Below are 21,767 nucleotides of genomic sequence, written 5' to 3' on the forward strand. Positions count from 1 at the left end.
TACATTTATTTCCTTTCTATTGTGTACATAAAAGCAACTATGTATTAAAGAGATGCACTACCGAGCCGTCCGGTATTTATTTCGTTTAATTTTTACTTGAGTTTTGTTTAATTTTTATTTGTTTAGCTTCGTTTTAATTATACACGTACAAAGATTTTTAATTCCCGAACATGAAGTCAATCTGGCGTAACTTTTTTACATAGCGCAGCAAATATCCGATGGCGTTTTGTTGATATCGCTACAATAATGCTAATAGGATAGGAACGTGGATCTTCATTTCGGAGTTCGGCCGGTCAGTAGTTATGAAAACTGAAAGAACCAGCGCAGCGCTGCAGCGTACACGTACAACGTAAATGTGTGCATTGTTATGCTAATAGGATAGGAACGTGGATGTGCGAGACTGTGACGTCATCCCTTTCAAACATGGCGTCCCATTCAGTGAGTAACCCGCAATCGGCACACAAAATCCTGCCGAACGGCAGTACTTTGGATAAATAGCGAGACATCCTTGAGCGGGTAGGTGCAAAATAGTATTAGAAGGTAAACCGGTAAGGAGAAGAACGCCGGATTCGCCGAATAACTTTGCAAGGCGCGCCGAACGTCCAGACGTTCGGCACCTGCACTCTCTCTGGATGGTTGGATCTGTAGCGCTGGTTTTGCCGTCCGACCCAAATACCCAGGCAAAACCTCGAGCTACTGTACTGCAGCAAGGCGCCCACGTACTATGCATATAATATGCATAGTACGCGGCGGCCGGTACGTATCACTCCACTCGTAACTGTGGTTCTATCTACATCTAGCATGCATCTGTAGCTACAAGCCTCCGGACTCCCCGAACGGACGATAGGTTAATCAAATCATGCATATCAAAGGGCTGGTGGGGACCCTAGCTGCAGTACAGTAGCTCGAGGTTTTGCCTGGGTATTTGGGTCGGACGGCAAACCCAAATACCCAGGCAAAACCTCGAGCTACTGTACTGCAGCTAGTGGGGACCCCAGCACTTAAAGGCGGAGCCTCCCTTTAAAAGGACGTCAAGTTATGGTGGCGTTCATTGTGTAAGTGGACACCAAACAGGCAACACGCAGGCACACGCTCCAGAAAATGCAACTTTTTAGTTTTCCCCAGCCGAACAAACATAGACAAACTGCCAAGCGGTCAGCGCGAAGTTGCTGCCGATCGAACTCTGTGGTTATATTTAAAGTCTAACGCGACTGGAAGACTTTTTTTTGGAAGTTCAAGTGTTGTGGTGGGGAATCAATGACTGTTTGCGATTTGAACCGACCGTCAATCAAAAGAGCTTGCATAAACTCTGCTTGCAGGATTAGCAAAATGTGACAAAAGGTTGAGATCAGTTTGTGTAATAATGTTATAGAAATCAAACATCGTACTGGCCAAGCGTTTGACTGGAGGAGAACTCCACTAATGCGAGAACCTGGATTGAAAAGTGCGGCTTTAACGTTCCCAATGGCTGGGGTCTGTGAATATTGAACTGACCACAGTCGTTTGGAGAGCTATTCAGCGCTGGGACTATTCGCCCCATAGACGAGAGTACAGAAGCGAGAAATACCCAAGTCTGGAAACAGAATGGCTATAAAAACCACGCCATGTCACATTCCGTGTCCGATTTCACTGTGAAAATTAGCAAGTTCATCTATCATGCAACCGTCGATCGTTCCCTATCATTCTAAAATTTCATACCTGATACTTTATCTGATTCAAAAAACGCTCGTTTCGTGTGATTTTCGGCCGAATTCGACGGACACCTCGCCAGAACCTGGGGGTGAGCAACATTCCGGTCACCTCTTGGGTACCTCCACTTTACTGACGTTGGCGCCGCCTACCCATGAGGGATGACTGGAATGTTGCTCACGCTTATGTTTTGGCCAGGTGTCTCTCGAACTCGGCCGAAAATCACAGGAATGAGCATTTTGTAAGCAGATGAAGTATCAGGTATGAATTTTCGTGTGATTTTCGGCCGAATTCAGAAGACACGTCGCCAAAACATAAGGCATGAACAACCTTCAAGTCACCCCTCATAGGTACGCGGCGCTAACGTCAGTAAAGTGGAGGTGCCCAACGTCCACTGTGAGGTGACCGGAATGTTGCTCACCCCCAGGTTTTGGCGAGGTGTCCGTCGAATTCGGCCGAAATCACACGAAACGAGCGTTTTTGAATCAGATAAAGTATCAGGTATGAAATTTTAGAATGATAGGGAACGATCGACGGTTGCATGATAGATGAACTTGCTAATTTTCACAGTGAAATCGGACACGGAATGTGACATGGCGTGGTTTTTATAGCCATTCTGTTTCCAGACTTGGGGTATTTCTCGCTTCTGTACTCTCGTCTATGGGGCGAATAGTCCCAGCGCTGAATAGCTCTCCAAACGACTGTGAACTGACTGGCGGACTGGCGCAGTCAGGGACTTCTGGGAGTCTGATAGCTGCAGTACAGTAGCTCGAGGTTTTGCCTGGGTATTTGGGTCGGACGGCAAAACCAGATTTTTTCTACTATTTTTATAGTATTTTTTACAAAGGCACAGACTTATTCTACCTGCAACTTAAAACTGATAGTGATTTTGTAGCTCATTCTTTACTATTTTTCATAGTTTTTGGTAGCCGGTAACAGACACTTCGTGTTCGTGTCGGCTACATGGACGATCTGCCAAACTTTACCATGCCGTAGACACGGCCGCCCGGAAGACGATCTTCGTACTGCTGTTGTTGAAAGCGTATATCGAAATTTCTAGTAATTTATTTGAACTTTCTGTCAGCGATTTTCATGAATATTTAATCAGGTCTACAGCTTCGCCGATACGGCCACACTGCTGTGTACTGAACGAAACACGCTTTGCATGCCGTAGACACGGAAGACGATTATGTTATGCCAAGGACGTCAAAACGTCTTATGCGAATGTAGGTTTCCTTATGCTTATGTTCACCACCATCCCGAACCACGGTTGCGTGTGTAGTGATACATACCGGCCGCCGCGTAGTATGCATTATTCTATGCATACTACGCGGCGGCCGGTATGTATCACTACACTCGCAACCGTGTCCCGAACATATGAACCTGCCCCATTCTTCGATTGTTGTGCTTCCAAGTTCCATGCCCATCAGTGCGGGTCAGTATTAAATATCACTGATAGCCAAACAAGTACACTCAGACTCCTAGCTGCAGTACAGTAGCTCGAGGTTTTGCCTGGGTATTTGGGTCGGACGGCAAAACCAGAAAACCAGATCTGTAAAGTTTTCAAAGCGTGTTTCGTTCAGTACACTGTGGCCGTATAGGCGAAGCTGTAGACTGATTAAATATTCAGGAAAATCGCTGACCTCTCGCATAAATTACTAGAAATTTCGATACGCTTTCAACAGCAGCAGTACGAAGATCGTCTTCCGTGTCTACGGCATGGTAAAGCTTTCTAAGTACGAAGATCGTCTTCTGTGTCTACGGTATGCATGGTAAAGCTTTCTCTAAAGCGTGTTTCGTTCAGTACACTGTGGCCATATGAGGCGGTCCCATTTCACGACTGTCAATCACATTCGTCAACCAATCACAACAACCTTCCGAGCCAGTGCGGGTCAGCAGAAAATGGATTTTTTCTCTACTTGGGAGCTCGTGCCTGTTCCAACCGTACTGCATTGCGAATATAGCATGGTTTATTTCACGTCTTGACCAATCAGATCGCAATATACTGGTATGATACAAAACATTGGATATATTCAATATATCGTCGGAAAAGGCCTTTCTACTAGTGAAGACTTGTCTAAATTGGCATGAATTTGAAAGGATAGAAGGATATTTAGGCTGGGCGAGATATCGCATATAGTAGTATATCGCCGTGCTGGAGTGACCCTGGTAATGAAAACTGGTTGGCCGAGTCTTGCGAGCTGTTGTAGACCATCCAACCTCAACTGTACCAACAAAAAATCTATTAGTTGTTGTTGTTTATATTTATATTCATGTTGTCAACGAACATAACTCTTGTGTTGTTGTTGTTTCAAACGTAATGTAGGCTAGATGTCCATGAAACACTACAAGGACGTTATCATTATTTGACCCGATGAAACTCTCTCCAAACCTACACTTTCTTCATGAGGAAAGTTCCCTGTGATTGTGCCATAGTTCCTCCAGGACTGTGAAGGCTGTAAAATGCTGGCGCAGCTGAATCAACAGGTGGCTGGGTACTGTGTGTAGGTGCCAGAGAAGTCGGCAGTTGTGAGCTCGATCGATCAGTCGAGTAATCGTGTAGTACCATGACACGATGATGACGGCAATGCAGTGAAGGCTGGTATAGTTTCGATGAAAATAACCTAAGACCATTTTACTACCATTAAACAATATTTTGAAAGTACTGTACCTCTCGATCGAACGCGGACGGTCCGCAGAAACAAGCAGTAGAGGGGTGTGTAAGTTCAGGGTGGACCGCTGCACGCTGTTCGTTATGTCACTGACATTGACAATCAAAATAAACGGTTCAGAACCAAATTTCAAATTGACATGTGCATGAAAAATTTTGTGTTTCACGAGAATGCAAATGCAATTGTATGAGCTATCCCTATACAGCAAAAAACAGGATGGTTGGACAGTCTCATATACTTTACGTTTACGTTTTTGAATGTCCCACACAAGTTCTGTTGATAACATTGTAGATAAGAAGAACCGACTCATTGAGTAAAATACTAATCATGTAACACTCCACTCCACTGTTTATCCTTGTATGTCTATAACAACAGATTGGCTTCAGTAGGTATACATTGTTTTATGGTTTGTTTAGCCCCGGGGTTTAGCCAGAGTGCTGTACTAATTAACTTCAGTCTCTACACAGGCTACCCAGACAGAATGAAATAAGCTTGTCATTGCGTTTTTCTCACTGTTTTCTCTATCAGTTCCTCTCCTTTTCTTCATCACAGTCCCTCTATGGATATAGGGACTGTGTCTTCATGCTCTGACTGATCGGAGTAAATAAAATAAACGGTTATATAATCTAACCTAGCCTCTTATAGACCCTTTATTCATTTTACACCAATTACAAGGACGTTTATCTCTCATATACACATCTTGTAATTAATTAGTCAACACAACTAATTATGCTAATCCGTGGACTTATCAAGAGTTGGTCAACATTGCAAAGATACCCGTTTTAGTAACCATTCCTATCTTTCGCGATGTTGACCAACCCGTAAATCCCTGATAAGTCCACGGATTAGCATGATTAGTTGTGTTGACTAATTAATTACAAGGTGTGTATATGAGAGATACACGTCCTTGTAATGTATGTAAAATGAATAAAGGGTTAAGAGGCTAGGTTAGATTATATAACCGTTTACTTTATTTACTCCGATCAGTCAGAGCATGAAGACACAGTCCCTACAGTGGATTTCAACTAGGCACCGCAACTCAGCGTATGAGACGGACGCATTTCACGTACAAAACACACGGTAAGCTTGAGTATCACGACACATTTCAAAGCCACCGACACCTTGATTAATTACAGTAAACCAGCATGGGACAGCCGCTCTGTCTAGACTGAGAGATACATCTGACCTACAATGTAACTGTTTTTACAGTTTCAGCTAAGAGCTTTTTCAATAGAAACTATTAGTTTCTATTGAGAAAACTCTTTAAAAGCTAATAGCTGAAACTGTAAAAGCACAAGGCCTCACATTTTGCTGCAATGCACCTCAAAATTACAGAAATTGCACAAAACACACACACCGTAACATACTTCAAAACGTTTATTTTTTGAACATGATTAAAGTGACCATAATTCAACGGGCTACGTTTGCTTCTGCTCTCAACTCTGTGGAATGAAACGTTAATACGCAACTTTAACCTTGAAAGGAATGAAACACGCTGGGCCCGAATAAGCTTACGTCTATTTCGAACTGTTGGTCAACAGTTTTACGCTAGCAAAATGGCGGTCTCCGGGTAGTCATGTCGGTTAAAGCTAGGAAAAAGGTGATATTTCAGTGAATTTTAAATGGTCGTGGTGGGTCCCTAATAACCAAGTTGTCAATGAGTGTTGGCAATTTGTAATTTGAATGGAAACTTTTCGAAATATCGCCAAACAAAGTTGCGACAAGGGTGCTGTCGGGCGTAACGTGGACGCTATTCTACGCAGTTTCCCATAGCTGTGGTGGCGGGGTTATCGTAAAAGTCAAAAACCAGCCCGTAAAAGGCGGGAATCCCGTCTGAAAACACCACAGCTATGGACCCACAGCTAACTCCATATGTAACTCGTTCGAAAGTAAAGTTCGGCCATTTCTTATCAACAACAATCCAGATAAATATCTCCTCAATGGTCGTATCAGACAACATGGACAAGTGATTGTAAATACATTCTTCGTGCGTATTACAATGGTAAAATTCCAGAAAACATCGAGACTATACGCGAAGTTTGGCCAGAGATAATCCAGGCAGCCGCAAGCAGACAGGAGAAAAAACGACCCAAGCACACTAACAGTGTACAGAAATTACTTGAATCGCAAGGAATTACTTTTCCAAGCAAGCAGACGTCAAAATCACCCGGTACACCAACATGTGCTGGCACAGATGTCATTACCACAGTGAATGTAAACAAGGGTTTGGTAAAAAACGACGCAACTCCATTCAGTAGAGAGCGTGCAACTTTGCAATGTTTCACAACAGACCCGGCCGTACTATCAACCTAGCATGTACTATGAACAGAATGTATTGCCTTACCACCAGTCTACATGTATGTTCGCATAAATGCATCCCTATGCGTACGTGGCGAATTATGGCGATACTATATAGTATGGCTCCGAATCAACCTTTACACTCGTATCCATTTTCTCATCCGGCATGTAATGACATTAACACTCAGCCTCCTTTGCCGACTGAACAACGTAACCATCGCGCCAGCCATCTCCACCTCCTCCATTTCAATAGTAATGGCGAGTAATTGTCCCAAATGTTCATTCCGTAAGGCAATGCAATATTTTGCTGTTCTTGTTTTTCTTTTAACTTTTGGTAGACTACAACATATCAGAAATTTGAGAAAGAAAAATTTGCTTCGAAATATATTTCAACTGCTTTCTCGTTTTGCGACCTTACATCAGAGTTACCTTGTTCAATTATCCGTTGATTTCGTATTCTAAACTTCTTTCCGTGAAGTAGTGCACAGTAGATTTTCTCGTGCGAAATACAGACAAAGTCGTCATCTGTAAGCGGCTTTGGTTTTTTCGTCGACTAAAGATATCAGTTGACTTTATTTCACCGATTCCAAAGCGGAAGTCGAAGTACATGTTACTCCATTTACTCATGGTCACCACTATATTCACTTTATTCGTGTTCATAAAATAAATATTAAAAAAGTATGATAAGAGGTATGTATTTTGTTTATTCGTTTTGCAATGTGAGGTGTTTGTGCAGCAAAATATCTGGTATTTCGACTTGTCTTAGCAGCAACATATGCGATATTTCAATTCATTTTAGCTTGCAGCCGAAACCGTAAAAACAGTTACATTGTAGGTCAGATGTATCTCTCAGTCTAGACAGAGCGGCTGTCCCATGCTGGTTTACCGTAATTAATCAAGGTGTCGGTGGCTTTGAAATGTGTCGTGATACCCAAGCTTACCGTGTGTTTTGTATGTGAAATGCGTCCGTCTCACACGCTGAGTTGCGGTGCCTAGTTGAAATCCACTGTATATCCATAGGGGACTGTGATGAAGAAAAGGAGAGGAACTGATAGAGAAAACAGTGAGAAAAACTCAATAATGAGCTTATTAATACTGTCTGGGTAGCCTGTGGTCTCTACTGTCAACACACTCAGTAATTTAGCAATTCCCTTGTGTGTTCAGTCCAGACACTCAAATGAGTCGGTTCTTTTTATCTACAATGTTATCTTCAAAACTTTTGTGCCACGTACAAAAAAGTAAACGTAATGTATATGAGACTGTTCAACCATCCTGTTTTTTGCTGTAGTTGTCGAAAGTGACCGACTACTCCTGAGTCCTGGCCAACCTTCCCTACCTGTGCACTGTACTCGCTTTCTGTGTCCTTGAAAGTCCACGATCCTAGGGAGCCGTCATTATTTATGGTCTGGGGGGTCGGAGGAATCTGAGAGGGGAGGGGGGGGGTCACTCAAAAAATCGAAAGCTACAAAGGGGGGGGTTGCTCAAAAGTGGAGAACAAGAAGTGGGGGGCCTACTCAATTTCGTTGATATGTACTGAAGCATTTAGTGAAGCTATGAATTAACACAACAATAATAGTAAAGAACAGCAATATGTATGCTTGAGATAATTTATGTTCATACCCGGTATATGTACACATACACACAAACACACATATAATATATATATATATATATATATATATATATATATATAATATATATATATATTATATATATATATATCATAATACAGGTGGTTTCAAGAAGAAACTTAAATCTCATTACACTATGTGTTTCACGTTATTGTGATCTTCAGACGAGAATGATCAGCTATTCGACATGGCAAGCCTTATGTTAGAGGCTTGTACTGAGTACATTTTTCAGTATTTCCTGATTAAAGATTGATATTCTTGCCTGATCATTTATGAGAAACATCTGCTTTCTATATTCTACATTGTATAGGTTACCGATAGGGGAAATGTGTAAAGCAAGCTAATTCTGATTCTATAAAGTTTACAACCAGTGGAATACCTTGCAACAAACCCATCTTTTATTGCAGGAAAATAATGATAAAAATAAATGTGAATGTATGTCTGTCGCTATTTTTTCGTTTTCAAAAAATGTAATCTTCATTGAAATCAGTGAACTGGAATATAAGTTTTGGAATAATGTCTCAGATTTCTGTTCCTTTGAGTTTTTTATACAAAAAAATCTGAAAAAAATACTCCCCAAGTGCCACCAAATAACGCCATTTTAATCTCTATTTTTCAAACGCTCCAACGGCAGGAGGGGGGATACCCTCCTCCTGACCTCCCCCCGTTGCGCGGTCGCTTATGGTGCTTTTGCACCGCATCTTCGCCCTCGTAAAAAATCCTACGGAGAACACTGCATGTCATCAGAGCACTGGATACAGACCTGTACATCAGCCCCTGTCACAGCAATGGAACCTCTTTCCGACACAGACCTGTACAGGGCCTGTCACAGCAGCAATCCATTTTACTGTATAGATATTTAACTTTCCCATTTGTTTTTTTTGGGGGGGTCACTCAAAATTACTCAAACACGTCATGGTTGAAATTTTGGAGTTTCTAAAGCAATTCCTCCGACCCCCCAGGCCGTAAATAATGACGGCTCCCTTCAACATCAGACTGCATGCGAAATGCATGAAATGCGGAAGCAGATCCAATCCATATTTGGTATAGTCTTTACCAAATATGGCTGGGGACGTAAAGGTCATTTCGCTAGCTCACTGTCGTTTGCTAAAGGTCATTTTAGCATAAAAATAATACGCTGATATTTATAGATTGTGGAGCGATTAACTTGCCGTATAATGAAACAAAAGGCCGCATACTACAGCCCGTCACCTCACCTGACTTTGAACTCTTGCATAAAAGCAGTTGTTCGCATTTAGACAACGTCGTTTCACATCAAAGGAATCACGTAGGTGAGTACATACACAGCTTTGGGAACAACCCCCATAAACAAATGATAGATCAGCACTTGGTGAGTTGCTAAACTTTGTCCGTCGGTGCGATTCGCCGGTCAAAACTCGTTGTTTCAGTTCGTGCAGTATGGTGGTAATTCATGAGGAGATAGTTTGTGAAGGGACCTATGCTTGCACTTCGAGATAGGACACATCACAGTCACCCGTTTTCTAAAATTGTGCTCTGCCCCCATAGACAGACAGACGGGCCGATAGACGTGTGTATATGCCTGAGAAGAATACATGTAGTACATGTATGTACACACGTCTATGGGGCTCGTAGGCGCAGAGCGGAATTTTAGAAAACAGGTGACTGTGGGCACACGCACCTGAGGCATGCAACACAGGCTCGGCTAGTACCCAATTTTTTATATTCAGCACCAGCCTTGACTACATACGTCGTGACGATTATGATATGAGTGACCATAGACAGTCTATGGAGCGACCGACTGTCCATAATTATCTGATAATGCTGCCGGTCGGGTCAGTTTGACCTTTGTGAACATGCACGTCATGCAAGTTGCCCATGTGCCAACTTGAATCGATACGCACCGTGTCAACTTTGATCCTTACTGATATACAAAAGGTAAAATTACAAAGAAAGTTCCAGAATTTCTTTAATTTACTCAAAGACTTTGATTAAGGGGGTGCACTAAATATTTATGCCATTTACACTGCGGTGGAAGGGCACCAAAATGAAATGACACTGAGTGCTTTTTGTGGATTTTTTGTCATTGTGCTTTTGTGGAATATTTTTTTCTTGGTTGTCATTTATGCACCCATTATTCCAAAAGTTTGCATTTGCTCTTCTTCAATTCTCACACCTTGCATCTTGACAAATTTCAGTCAATGTGAAAAGACGTAACTGATCAAGTAATGTTGCACCTTGTCCTTGGTTACTTTTCAAAAAACTATTTACAAAATAAGAATTCAGTAAACAAAAAAAGAGATCAGCAAAAAGTGGAAAACATATCAGAGAAACCATCCATACAAAAACTGATCAAGTTATGAGGATAAAAATCTGCGGCAACATTTTGAAAATAAGTTAATGTTTAACTGTATGGTTTGAAATCTTGGGGAAGTTCCTAATACATGGTTGGATCACTTTTTAGAGAATGTCACATTTGCATCCAAGCTTCAACAGCCAATCACATACATGCTGATAGTGTACATTTACATGTTTTAAAAAAATACAACTGGTTTTCAAGTGCAAGCATTCTAAATTGCTCCCAGTGTAGCCAGTGTGCAGGAACACAAGCAGCTACTTCCAAGCTGGCATTTTCAGCCATTTTTGGGTATTGTTTGAATTACAGTCTGCACGATAACCGGCTTTTGAGGTGTGGCCGGTACCAGCGATTTGATTGGGTATTGTAGGGTGATTGGCATGTGTGACATTATGTTAGAAACCATTTTCTTTAATGGGTGGGTTCAATCGCTAAGGTATAAATAACAATCAATATTTGTTATCATATGATGATATTTTACAATAATTTGATATTGTTGTAATTTATTCAATTAAATAATTATTTCGTTGATGATTTGAAGACGTTGACAACGTCAGTATGCACGTCTTCTATGACAGTTAAATTTCCCACCCTCCGCATAAATGGTTGACACTTCGACGAGAGTTGACCGCTGTCGCTCCAGTCTGCACGATAACCCGGCTTTTGAGGTGTGGCCGGTACCAGCGATTTGATTGGGTATTGTAGGGTGATTGGCATGTGTGACATTATGTTAGAAACCATTTTCTTTAATGGGTGGGTTCAATCGCTAAGGTATAAATAACAATCAATATTTGTTATCATATGAAGATATTTTACAATAATTTGATATTGTTTGTAATTTATTCAATTAAAATAATTATTTCGTTGATGATTTGAAGACGTTGACAACCTCAGTATGCACGTCTTCTATGACAGTTAAATTTCCCACCCTCCGCATAAATGGTTGACACTTCGACGAGAGTTGACCGCTGTCGCTCCTACAACCACCAAAACATTAGAACAAGAAACGCACATGGTTCTTAAAGTTACGGATCAAATTTAAAGCTAATGATGTTTCTAGAGTAGAAATAAAGATAGGTACAAACCGTACAAAAATGGCTTTGTTGGAACGAACCTACATTGAAAGGTCTAAATGTAGCGATCACATGAACATCCCGACCGGTCCAACTACCCGTCGACTGCCGTACTGTCAAGATTCGATGTCTAAAACAACAAAGAGTTGCTGTTTAGCCCCTGCTGATGTGTACCAGCCCCCAAAGAGTACAACCACATTTATAGAAAGCTACAAAATATGCGTATGTTTTACTCACAATTACTGAATCCTGTCTCAAAACTGTCATCCATATAATTTCCTGACGGGCAGTGTCACTGAGTGTGTGGATACCGGATACGATCATCGTTGCATGGACATACCACAGATGATCGTTGACACTCGCTGGAAAAACGACGGCTGGGACTATTATTTTGTTTGGTTTTACAGAGTGTAATGGGTTCAGGTACAGAGATATCGACTGATTACAGATTGGAAGGTAAATTGCCTGTAGGGCAGTGACGGGCAGCAGTATGACCCTTTGATCGAACACTTGCAACACTGCCTGCGATCGCAGACAGTTGTGAGATCGACAGAAATTTTAGTTGTTGGGATTTTTTCAACAAATACGGGCTACCACAAGTTTAACTCTATGTGCAGTTGTAATTAGCAACCTCTACTACATTACATTAATACAGAAAATGTGCTCATACGCCGACGAGTTACTCCGTATTGTGCAAGTTTTGTACATTTCGAGTGGCTCGCCGGCCCGGTGAAGCTATGAATGAGCACGCACGAGTGAGTAATACACGACAGCTCATTATGCATGACCTCATTATGTCTAGCCTCTAAACCAATAGGTGCAGCTTTGAGATGTCATGTGATACTATTCATGAGTATTTGTTTACAACATATGCGATTTTCCCGCCACGTCATTAGCGTTTGTTTTCTTGATTATCTACGCCTATTTTACCTTATTAAGGCATAGCTGATGATTCATACTTTGAGGGCAATAATAATCAGCTAAGCTGCATTCAAAAAATGGTAAGGGATTGGCTAGTACCGCGCTTCGCACCCTTACGACTGGGATTTGACATGTGTCAATCAATGGTTTTCACTGCAAGTTACTCGAAATCGTGTCAATCAGAGCAATTACCGACGAGGGGGCAAGCCCCCGATGAGTAACATGAAGTTGTATGTTGCCAGGAGTAAACCATTGCCGATTGGAGAGGTTTGCATTAGTCTGACGGTACTTAAGGTGGAACATAATCGGCTTGAAAATTTTAGGGTTTTTCATTGTTTCGCTCAAAAGTTAACTGTGCTGAGAACACATTTTAATGAACCACAGAAACGATTAATCATTTTTAAACAATTAGTAATACCTAAAGGCCTTATTTTTCATACTAAATTGTCTACATGATTTTTAGACCAAAAATTACAAAGTTTCAAAGAGAGGTCCTGTCAACCCCATAGAAAATGTACCCTCCATTTCTCCGTGCAGTGAGGTCACCAGCCGAGCGGGCGGGACTTTAGCACCCGTTTACCGTATTGTGGAAGCTATGCCCAAAGTGACACTTGCAGCCTTTTTCAAGCAGCGTCGTGTTCAACAGCGGGATTATGCCACAAAATTGACAAAATTTTCGTATTTTGCCCTATATTCACACACGTGAATTTGCTCCATTTCTGCCAACGATCGCGTGTCTAGTGACCCAGGTGACGTTATTTTACGTTTACATTGACAATGGGGTACGTTTAATCGGCAAAGTTTGGCGATTGTCTGTTTAGACCAAAAATTACAAGTTTTGAAAGTTGAGTTCGTTCAAAATCAAGTAATTTTAGCTACCCAATTGAAAATTGATAAAATTATATTTTAAAATATGTATATTGCCAAAACATTTGTCGACAATATTCTTCAGACCTATAGCCGACACTTACCATCTCAAAAACAGTGAAAATATACCTTAGTTTATGAGAAAACCGCGTCTTTATTTTGGCGATATTGCTGGCTTTTGTTTACTTTCAATGACGCCACTGAAAGACGCCATTCTTGCCAATATTACCCGTCATGCAATGGTACCGGAAAAGCCCGGTCGTCGTGCAGATTGTTAAACTACTTCACTGAATGATCAAAGACGCTTGTACACTAAGTACATGTTGTTTTCTTGGTGATCCTATGGCTTAGGTTAGCGTCCACCTCAATGGGAATTAACCGTCTGTCAGTTTGCTCATGGAGGTACAAGTGAGATTGCTTGGTTTTTATGATGTATCTCCTTGGCTTACCCAGGATTTGAATGTATTTGCATGACATGTAGACTATCTAAGGAACAAGACCTTTAATGTCTGTGCCTTGACTCACTAGAAGAATGCATATCTAATAGTTCTGGTAGTAAATTGATGTTTATAAAGCAGACTACTCTCTGATAATTTGACTGTGGTTTAAATATCCTTTGTACACAACTCTTCTATCAAAAAATTCTGGAATAAATAAAAAATAAACTAGAAGCGTAGCAGAGAGCTAAGTATAGGTAGATTGGGAGGCAAAAGACAATGCCAGTCACAGATAAAAACAAAAGAAATCCTTCCGTTGGCATGGTACACTTTAATTTAATCACTTCATATGCAGCAACAATAGTCAATGCTGAACTATCAGAGAAGTACGGGAAATGTTCTCATTTGTGATTCGACTGACTCTCTCATTGAGTAAACTAGTCTAGATCTTGACGTCTTCGCCTAACAAGGCTGAAAGACGATGAGATCTAGGCTAAGAGTAAGGAAAACAGTAGTTTAGTATGGGCTGCAATTAAATCTCTATTTATGGCATTTTTGTGAAGGGTCAGAGTACTCTGTCCACTAAGTGACCTGTGCAGGTCTAGCTATGGTCACTCCATAAAGTTGTTTACCATTTCACTCAGACAATGTCTGGCAGAGAACTCCAAGTCTCAGATCTTTCAACATTGCTTCATGATGTTCTATGAAAAAGGTGTCTAAGTGGACATAATTGAGATGTACTTGTGATTAAAGGCGTCTTTCAAAGGAGGACTTATATCATAGAAATAGTTAGTTGCTGTCAATAACCAGGGATTGAGGACTGCAAACATTTACAATGAATTGTACAAGTCTTGTTTACATGTACATTGAACCAAGATCATACTTTGACCTGTTTGGTGATGAAAAACACTGTACAGCAATGAAGCTTGAATAGATCAATACATAGCACTAGTTTTGCTGGAACTGAAGGTTTAATCTAACGTCAGGTATTCAGATATTGACACTGCAAAAATGAGGTAAAAAGAGGTATTTTTAGTTTCAGACCATATGTAATCACAGATAAGCAGAAATACAGCTGAAATGGGCAAACACAACTGACTTGATATGTCTTACCAAAAACAATAAAAGGTCATGAAACTGACACATGTTCTCGTACATCTTTCTGCAATGTTCCACAATATTTGAAGTAACTAATTGACTGCTAACATAAAGGATACCATCATTACAAACTTATAACAAACATCAGATCATGTCAACTCTTTCAACACAACTTCGACAGACATGGCAACTTCAAAAGTTCACACTGATGCTTGTTTGCCAACATGGAAAGTTTGGTATCAATGTTTGATGTCTGATGTACGTTGCATGACAGAGTGTCAATACAAATACACCAGCATTGATGCTAGCATACAGATGCAGACAGCCAAACACTAAGACAATGAAATCAATTTCATTAGAATAAAATAAAAGTCGTTTCCACTTCATTCGCACAATAATTGTCCACAGATTTTTAGAGTTTTACCCACCAAGACGCCAAGAGTTGGCATAAATTTATTATTGTCTTAGTTTTAATGACCCTGAACGCAACACTGTTCTTAAAGCAACATTTAAAATACAGTGATTTTATCATTCTGTTGTAGAAAGTAAGTCACCATGGCAACTGGCAGAGGTCTTGTAACCAGGGGAAGCATTACTGTGCATCACTTACCAATGGCTAATATAGGTCATGTCAAAGCAGCTGCAGTAGAGGAATCAAATCTACAAATGTTCAAGGTCGTCGGCAATGGACATGACCTTGAATTCACCTCAGCGGCACATTCCCATGGATTGATGCAAGGCATGAATGACCTTCGGCAGGAAGGCCAGTTCACGGATATCACGCTTCATGTTAGGGATAGTGTATTCCATGGTCACCGTGCAGTTCTTGCATCCAGTAGTGGTTACTTCCATGCCATGTTTACCACGGATATGAAGGAAAGCAAATACGAAGAAATTACTTTGAATGATGTAGATCCGGCCATCATGCAAATTTTATTGGATTACATCTACACAGCAAAGATCATCATCACTGATGGCAATGTTCAAGATTTACTACAAGTAGCAAGTCTTTTCCAGGTGTTTGCAGTCCGTGATGCATGTGCAGCTTATCTACAACGACAGCTCCATCCATCCAATTGTCTTGGTTTCCAAAGATTTGCTGACAACCATGGATGCACTGAGCTGGCAGACACTGCTGCTGAGTTTTCACGTATCTATCTGGAAGAAGTCAGTCAAAATGAAGAGTACTTAATGCTTACCAAAGATGCACTTCTAGAATTCATCAATACTGATGATATCTCCGTAAAAGAAGAAATTCTGTATGAATCAATCATGCGTTGGGTGACCCATGACGTGGAAAGTCGAGCCAAGGAACTCCCTGATCTATTACCAAAGGTGAATTTTGCCAGGGTTGATACAAAGTATTTTGAAGAGAAAGTGATGTCGCATCCACTGATAGAACAGCTGTCGTCATGGCAAGATGCAATCTCTATGAAAGGCGGTCCATCCAGAGGCAAACAGCTCATTCTGTTGTTGAGCGGCAAAACAGGTCGACCCAATCTACCAACACAGTTCAACCATGATGTCTTTAGTTTCAATCCAGAAACACAAGAGATGACAGTACTCTGTCGTGATCCAGAGCGCGAGGCCAACAGCTTTTACGACAGCATTGCCACAGCATCCAAAGTAGGCGACGATGTTGTCTTTATCCGTGCCAATAATACATGGCTATTCAACATTAAGACATTGCAGTGGAAGAAAGTGGCACCATCGTTACGAGGAACCTACCGTTCAGAAACAAGCTCAGTTGAAGTTGGAGGGTATGTCTATGTCCTTGGCGGTCACTCTATTGAATTCAATAGAGAGGTAGCATTTGCTGAACGCTACAATCCACAACAAAATGTCTGGGAAGTAATCTCACCAATGATCCGTGCTGCAAGGGGAGCTGCAGTTGCATCCTGCAATGGTAAGATATTTGTGATGGGTGGTCACACTGAAGTAGGAAACATCGCTGACGCTCAGTGTTATGACCCGGCAACCAACACATGGAAGCTTTTGGCGCCAGTTCCCATAGCAACAAGTGGTGGCACAGCCATAACACTGCACAATCAAGTGTATTTGATAGGGGTCAAAAATCCAGCAACTTCCTACGACAACCCTTTCCCAATCTACAACCACGTCTTCCGTTATGATGTTGCCACGGATACATGGCAACAGGTGGCCAGCATGTTGGATGGACATCGCAGATGCTCTGTGGTGATACACAACGGTAAAATCCACGTTCTTGGAGGAACACGACGTGACTTCATGAGTGGAAATATGCAGTGGGTGACGTCAGTGGAAGTGTATGATCCAAATGAAGATAGCTGGACACCCAATGGAAGAGTATCCCAGCCGCTATTCTGTCATTGTGGAATGATGTTTACAGTTGAGGATGAAGAATCTGATGAAGATATCGATGAAGACCATGAAATCCAGGCCAAAAAGACAAAAGCATAAAACATTCCTGAGAAAGTTGGAGTCTATGATTTGTGTTGGGAGAGAAAGCTTTGCTTGAAACTTACTTTGGTCTTTATAGAATTGTGCGGAATAGTATTCATACTTTTGAATGCAGATTTACAAGTTCTTCTGAGTATTTAGGCTTGCATACTAAGTCTTACAATACTGACCAACAGTATCTTACGGTGTTCAATCATCATGAACAAAATCTTACATCTATTGATTGATATCTTTGTGTTGTTCCTACATGTATGTCATTTCATCAAAAATGTTCAACCAGTTCTGCATACGGATTTTATGTAAAATGAACTTCAGAATCATGTCTGAAGATATTTTCATACAATCAATGATTTCATAAAGACTGAAATGACAATACAGCCTCATAAAAGGTATTGAAAGTATGGTTATACTTTCGTCCATTTTGAAGCGCCGAACATAAAAATTGTCAAATCTTGTTTACTGATATGTATGTTACAGTTTGATATGATTCATTGCACATGTACTCCTTCAGGTTGTTTCAGTTTGGATTTTGATGTCCGAGAGTTAAACCATTTGCAGTCTTCACAATGTATAGCTTTTCTAATTTGCTACCAACTTTATGTGTACTTATTCACACCAGTACTACAAGCATTATGACCTTGTAGAAAATATATAGCAAACAGAGTACCACCAACAGTATAACTGTGATTTCTGATATTGTTTGAAACTTATACTTAGCAACATACTCTGTGAATTGTGTGTTTTCAGAACACTGTATCCTATGTATAATCTCATTAGTAGCTCTTTGGTCATTCACTTAGCTTGTCTGTTTTACACAACAGTCGGAATAGAAATAATTATGATGTATTCACAGTTTATATCTTTTGTATCATGGTGCCATCAGTGAGCTACATGAAATTCAGGTGTTTCATATGTCCATAGACACACACAGATGTGATCAGTTTCATGTACACATTCCTTAATACTGTTTACAAGGTCTCAGAATCAACATATATTATGTACAATACAGTTAATATGGTAACCATCAAGGTCACTATATTTATCAAAGTTGGATTTTTAGATAATGAAATTAATTGCTAATGAAGTAACACAGGGGTATTTAAAGTACATGTACATGTCAGTGCAATGTATTGTTTAAAGGGATATAGTCGTCGGAACTGCGCCTGTGCGAGTTTCTTGTTTACAAACAATGTATTTCGTGCACGATATCAAGATGCACCTCATCATCATAGCTGCAACATTTAAATTATACGATGATAGATTATGACAGACATGTTTTAACTTTCATCAATCACCATTGTGCCTTGGATACATTGTTGCCATGGGTCGTATGGGTCCCATACGACCTTTGAGCGCAGTTCCGACGACTATATCCCTTTAAGTACAGAGAGTACATAAGATCTCTGCATTTGCTATGTTCAAACGCACAATGCACTATTTGGTGCAAATCATCATTTGCTTATGGTATATTTTGTAAGACAGTAAAGTCAGTTATGTTAAACTCCGCATCCCTGGGGATGACCCCATCCCAGGGGGTGACTCTAATAAGGCCAAAGTAATTAAATTCTTTGTTTTGCGTCCACTCTAGATGGGAAAAGGTACGCGTCTAAGCGGCTGAAAAACACACACAAGAAAATTAACACAATGTAATTTGATTGCAGCAAATAAAAAATTGTAACAAAATTTTAGTTCAGAAAAGCTAAGCGGTCATGTCCTAAAATTTCCTATTCAAATACATTGTGTGTGTTTTTCATGAAAACCTTAAAATTCTACGCGGGTGGGGACGCAAAACAAAGAATTAATTACTTTGGCCTAAGGGTCCTGGGTATAAAGCTACCCTCACCCCTAGAGGTGACTCCAATGACTTTTGGACAATACCAGTCACTAAAACAGTTGTGTCTTCATTAATTTTACCATTAACTCGCCAGTACTATTACAGTAGAATTGTTTTCATTATTACATCACAGGAAGCTTTATTTTAGTCATTAAAGGAAGAATTTCAACTTCTGTTGTATAGCTGAATCAGTAGTTGTTTGAAAGAAGTTACCATTTTGACCGTGTCATCAATTTAAATTTTCTCATTCAAAGAACAAGTTTTGATCTTTTTGTTAGATTTTAGGTGTTTTACTTTTTGTATTGTACTTTTGATATCAACAATTGTATTTTGGAATTATTGATTTATAACATTACTTTGTAACAAAATATTTTATGATTATACAAAAAATAAGAATATTAACTTGCAATAATTTTAATAAGATGAAGAGAAAGTTTTTAGCGTAACATTTATATAGAAAGCCTGTTACAGAACTGGGCTGGCATATACGCATATCACTTATTCAACTATGGTTAAAAGTCAAGGATTTAATTGAACTGTGTTTATGAAATAGCTTAATCACTTTTTGTGAAGATACATTTTATGAGACAATTCCATGGAGCAGTACTTAGCTTACAACACTAATACAGTCCTCACTAATGCATTGATGGTATGGCCAGGTGATAATCAATTATTCAGGTATGGTTTCCAACAGACATTTCCTATGTATTCAGCAGCCAGTCACCATAGTATCTCTATCAATTAACTTCATTTCTAGGAGTTTACATAAAGGAAGGATCAAGTATTCTTTTAAGATTTTAATATAGTTTTTTTACAGTTTTGAATTTGATTGTACGGTGCATAGATCTTTTGTAGTCTTGAACAAATTTGTAGTAAGCTGCTGAAGGAACATTTTTAGTTTTTAGCTGAATTTTGAGAGGTTTCAATCTGAAAACTGAATAAAATAAGTTTGAAGGACATTCTGCATCATCTTTGTCAGTTTGTTTCCCTTTCCATGACTTTTAACACAGTGCTGGAGTAGGTCTGGAATGGCAGCTTTGTCAACTGCCTGTGCAGCCTACATATGGTCATTGCACCAAGCTGATTTGTGATATTGACTATGACTACAAGTTAGTTGCTTTGGTTCTCCAGAAATGTATCAACAACTCACCCTCTCTGACAGATCTGTTAAAAGTTGTCTCTGGGACGAACAGGCCTGGTAAAATTTGTGTCCCAGACAGGCCTGGTAAAATTTCTCTCTCAGACAGGTCTGGTAAGTTGTATCCCAGACAGGCCTGGTAAAATTTCTCTCTTTGACAGGTCTGGTAAGTTGTATCTCTGAATGGCCTGCCAAATTTCTCTGACAGGTCTGGTAAAATTTGTCTCTCGGACAGGCCTGGTAAAAATTGTCTCTCAGACTGTAATCCGTGTTACAAGTTTGTGTGTTCATTTATTTCACAATCATAATTGCACTTTTTTCTAAATTAAAAGTCAAAACAAAGTATTATGCTGTTGGGCAAATAACTTGGTATCTTCATTGGCAATAGTGTCATTATAAATGATCAGACATTGTAGGTACTATACATAACTAAATAGACCAATCTCCATCTCTAACTAAAAGGTCCTCAATTATACAACTATTTTCCACATTTCTGTTTACAAGCAATTAACCCTTTGAGCGCTGTAAATTTTCCCTCCAAAATTTTTTGTGCAAAATTTTACCAATTTCTAACTATTTTTTGTAATTCCTTTGACAATTTTGGACCAAGTGGACATTACTTTTCAGTGGCTACTGTTTTTGATCAAAATTTTGGTAAAAATCTGAAAAAATATTGTCAGGGTTACATTTTATAAAGGCGGCAAAAACTGACTTTGGCGCTCAAAGAGTTTATATCAGCCAATGTGCAGTCACTTGGCCTGAATGAAACTAATTTTTATGTGTGCGGTGTAGCTATATACTAATATTTGAAATATTTTTTTGTTTTTATTAGAGTGATAAGAAAGGGAGAGAGAGCCAATAAAAATTTTCAAAATCAAAACAAAAAAATTAGCAATGTAAGAAGCTATATTTTATTTACCAAGACATAAAGTACATTATACATAGGACTGATGTGTTAAAAAATGGGAAACAAATTCCAAACAAAGCAACTGAAAAAACACTCATAATATCACAGTTTCAAAAGGTGTCGGTAGATGAAATAATTACATTTGACCGCCTCGATTACCACGACTTGCACTAGCTGGATGACCTCGACCTAAAATAAAAGAATTAATGCAATGAATGGCACAATACACAACTTTTGAGTGTTGTCTTTGTATTCTTACTTGAATAAAGATGAGATTTAGTACAGGCTAGGTGCATTACTGCTAGACATCACCACTGGTGGCGCTGTATTTGCCACTCATACACTCTATGGAATCAAATGCGGCGTCTTACAACCATATCTGCAGTTTCCTTGCAAATGTGATAATGTCAGTCAACATCATAAACTAT

The 21,767-nt window shown here is 39.9% G+C and overlaps 2 protein-coding genes and 1 long non-coding RNA gene across 6 annotated transcripts in view; 2 read left to right on the forward strand and 1 right to left on the reverse strand.

Annotated features, from left to right (window-relative positions):
* Window positions 1-323: 323 nt before the first annotated feature.
* Window positions 324-18,456, forward strand: LOC139132790 (kelch-like protein 24). 4 transcript variants are annotated; one of them, XR_011552444.1, is made up of 2 exons: window positions 324-516; window positions 4,016-4,461. XR_011552444.1 is itself a non-coding variant. In XM_070699047.1 (2 exons), the coding sequence occupies exon 2, from the start codon at window positions 15,577-15,579 to the stop codon at window positions 17,458-17,460; it is 1,884 nt and encodes a 627-aa protein (XP_070555148.1). In that variant the 5' UTR covers window positions 412-516; window positions 15,564-15,576; the 3' UTR covers window positions 17,461-18,456. The 4 variants fall into 4 exon arrangements, 3 of the variants coding, with proteins under 3 accessions (XP_070555148.1, XP_070555150.1, XP_070555147.1); XM_070699047.1 differs by lacking the exon at window positions 4,016-4,461 and adding an exon at window positions 15,564-18,456 and having other exon boundaries at window positions 412-516; XM_070699049.1 differs by lacking the exons at window positions 324-516; window positions 4,016-4,461 and adding exons at window positions 5,420-5,441; window positions 15,564-18,456.
* Window positions 18,457-18,460: 4 nt separating this feature from the next.
* On the forward strand, window positions 18,461-20,253 carry LOC139132791 (uncharacterized). The gene is made up of 2 exons (XR_011552445.1): window positions 18,461-19,009; window positions 19,278-20,253. It is a non-coding gene; the product is annotated as an uncharacterized lncRNA (long non-coding RNA).
* A 1,067-nt stretch (window positions 20,254-21,320) lies between these two features.
* LOC139132792 (nucleoprotein TPR-like) overlaps window positions 21,321-21,767 on the reverse strand; it is a 58,725-nt gene continuing 58,278 nt past the window's right edge. Inside the window, exon 60 of the mRNA XM_070699050.1 lies at window positions 21,321-21,528. Within this exon, the coding sequence (XP_070555151.1) occupies window positions 21,476-21,528 (53 nt within the window). The 3' untranslated portion in view covers window positions 21,321-21,475. The remainder of the gene's footprint in view (window positions 21,529-21,767) is intronic.

This window comes from Ptychodera flava, chromosome 5 (assembly GCF_041260155.1).
Source record: "Ptychodera flava strain L36383 chromosome 5, AS_Pfla_20210202, whole genome shotgun sequence".
In the NCBI taxonomy this organism is placed as follows: domain Eukaryota; kingdom Metazoa; phylum Hemichordata; class Enteropneusta; family Ptychoderidae; genus Ptychodera; species Ptychodera flava.

Bases quoted from the DNA above. Each gene is read 5' to 3' on its own strand.
- LOC139132790 (XM_070699047.1), top strand. From the start codon at position 15,577: ATGGCAACTGGCAGAGGTCTTGTAACCAGGGGAAGCATTACTGTGCAT.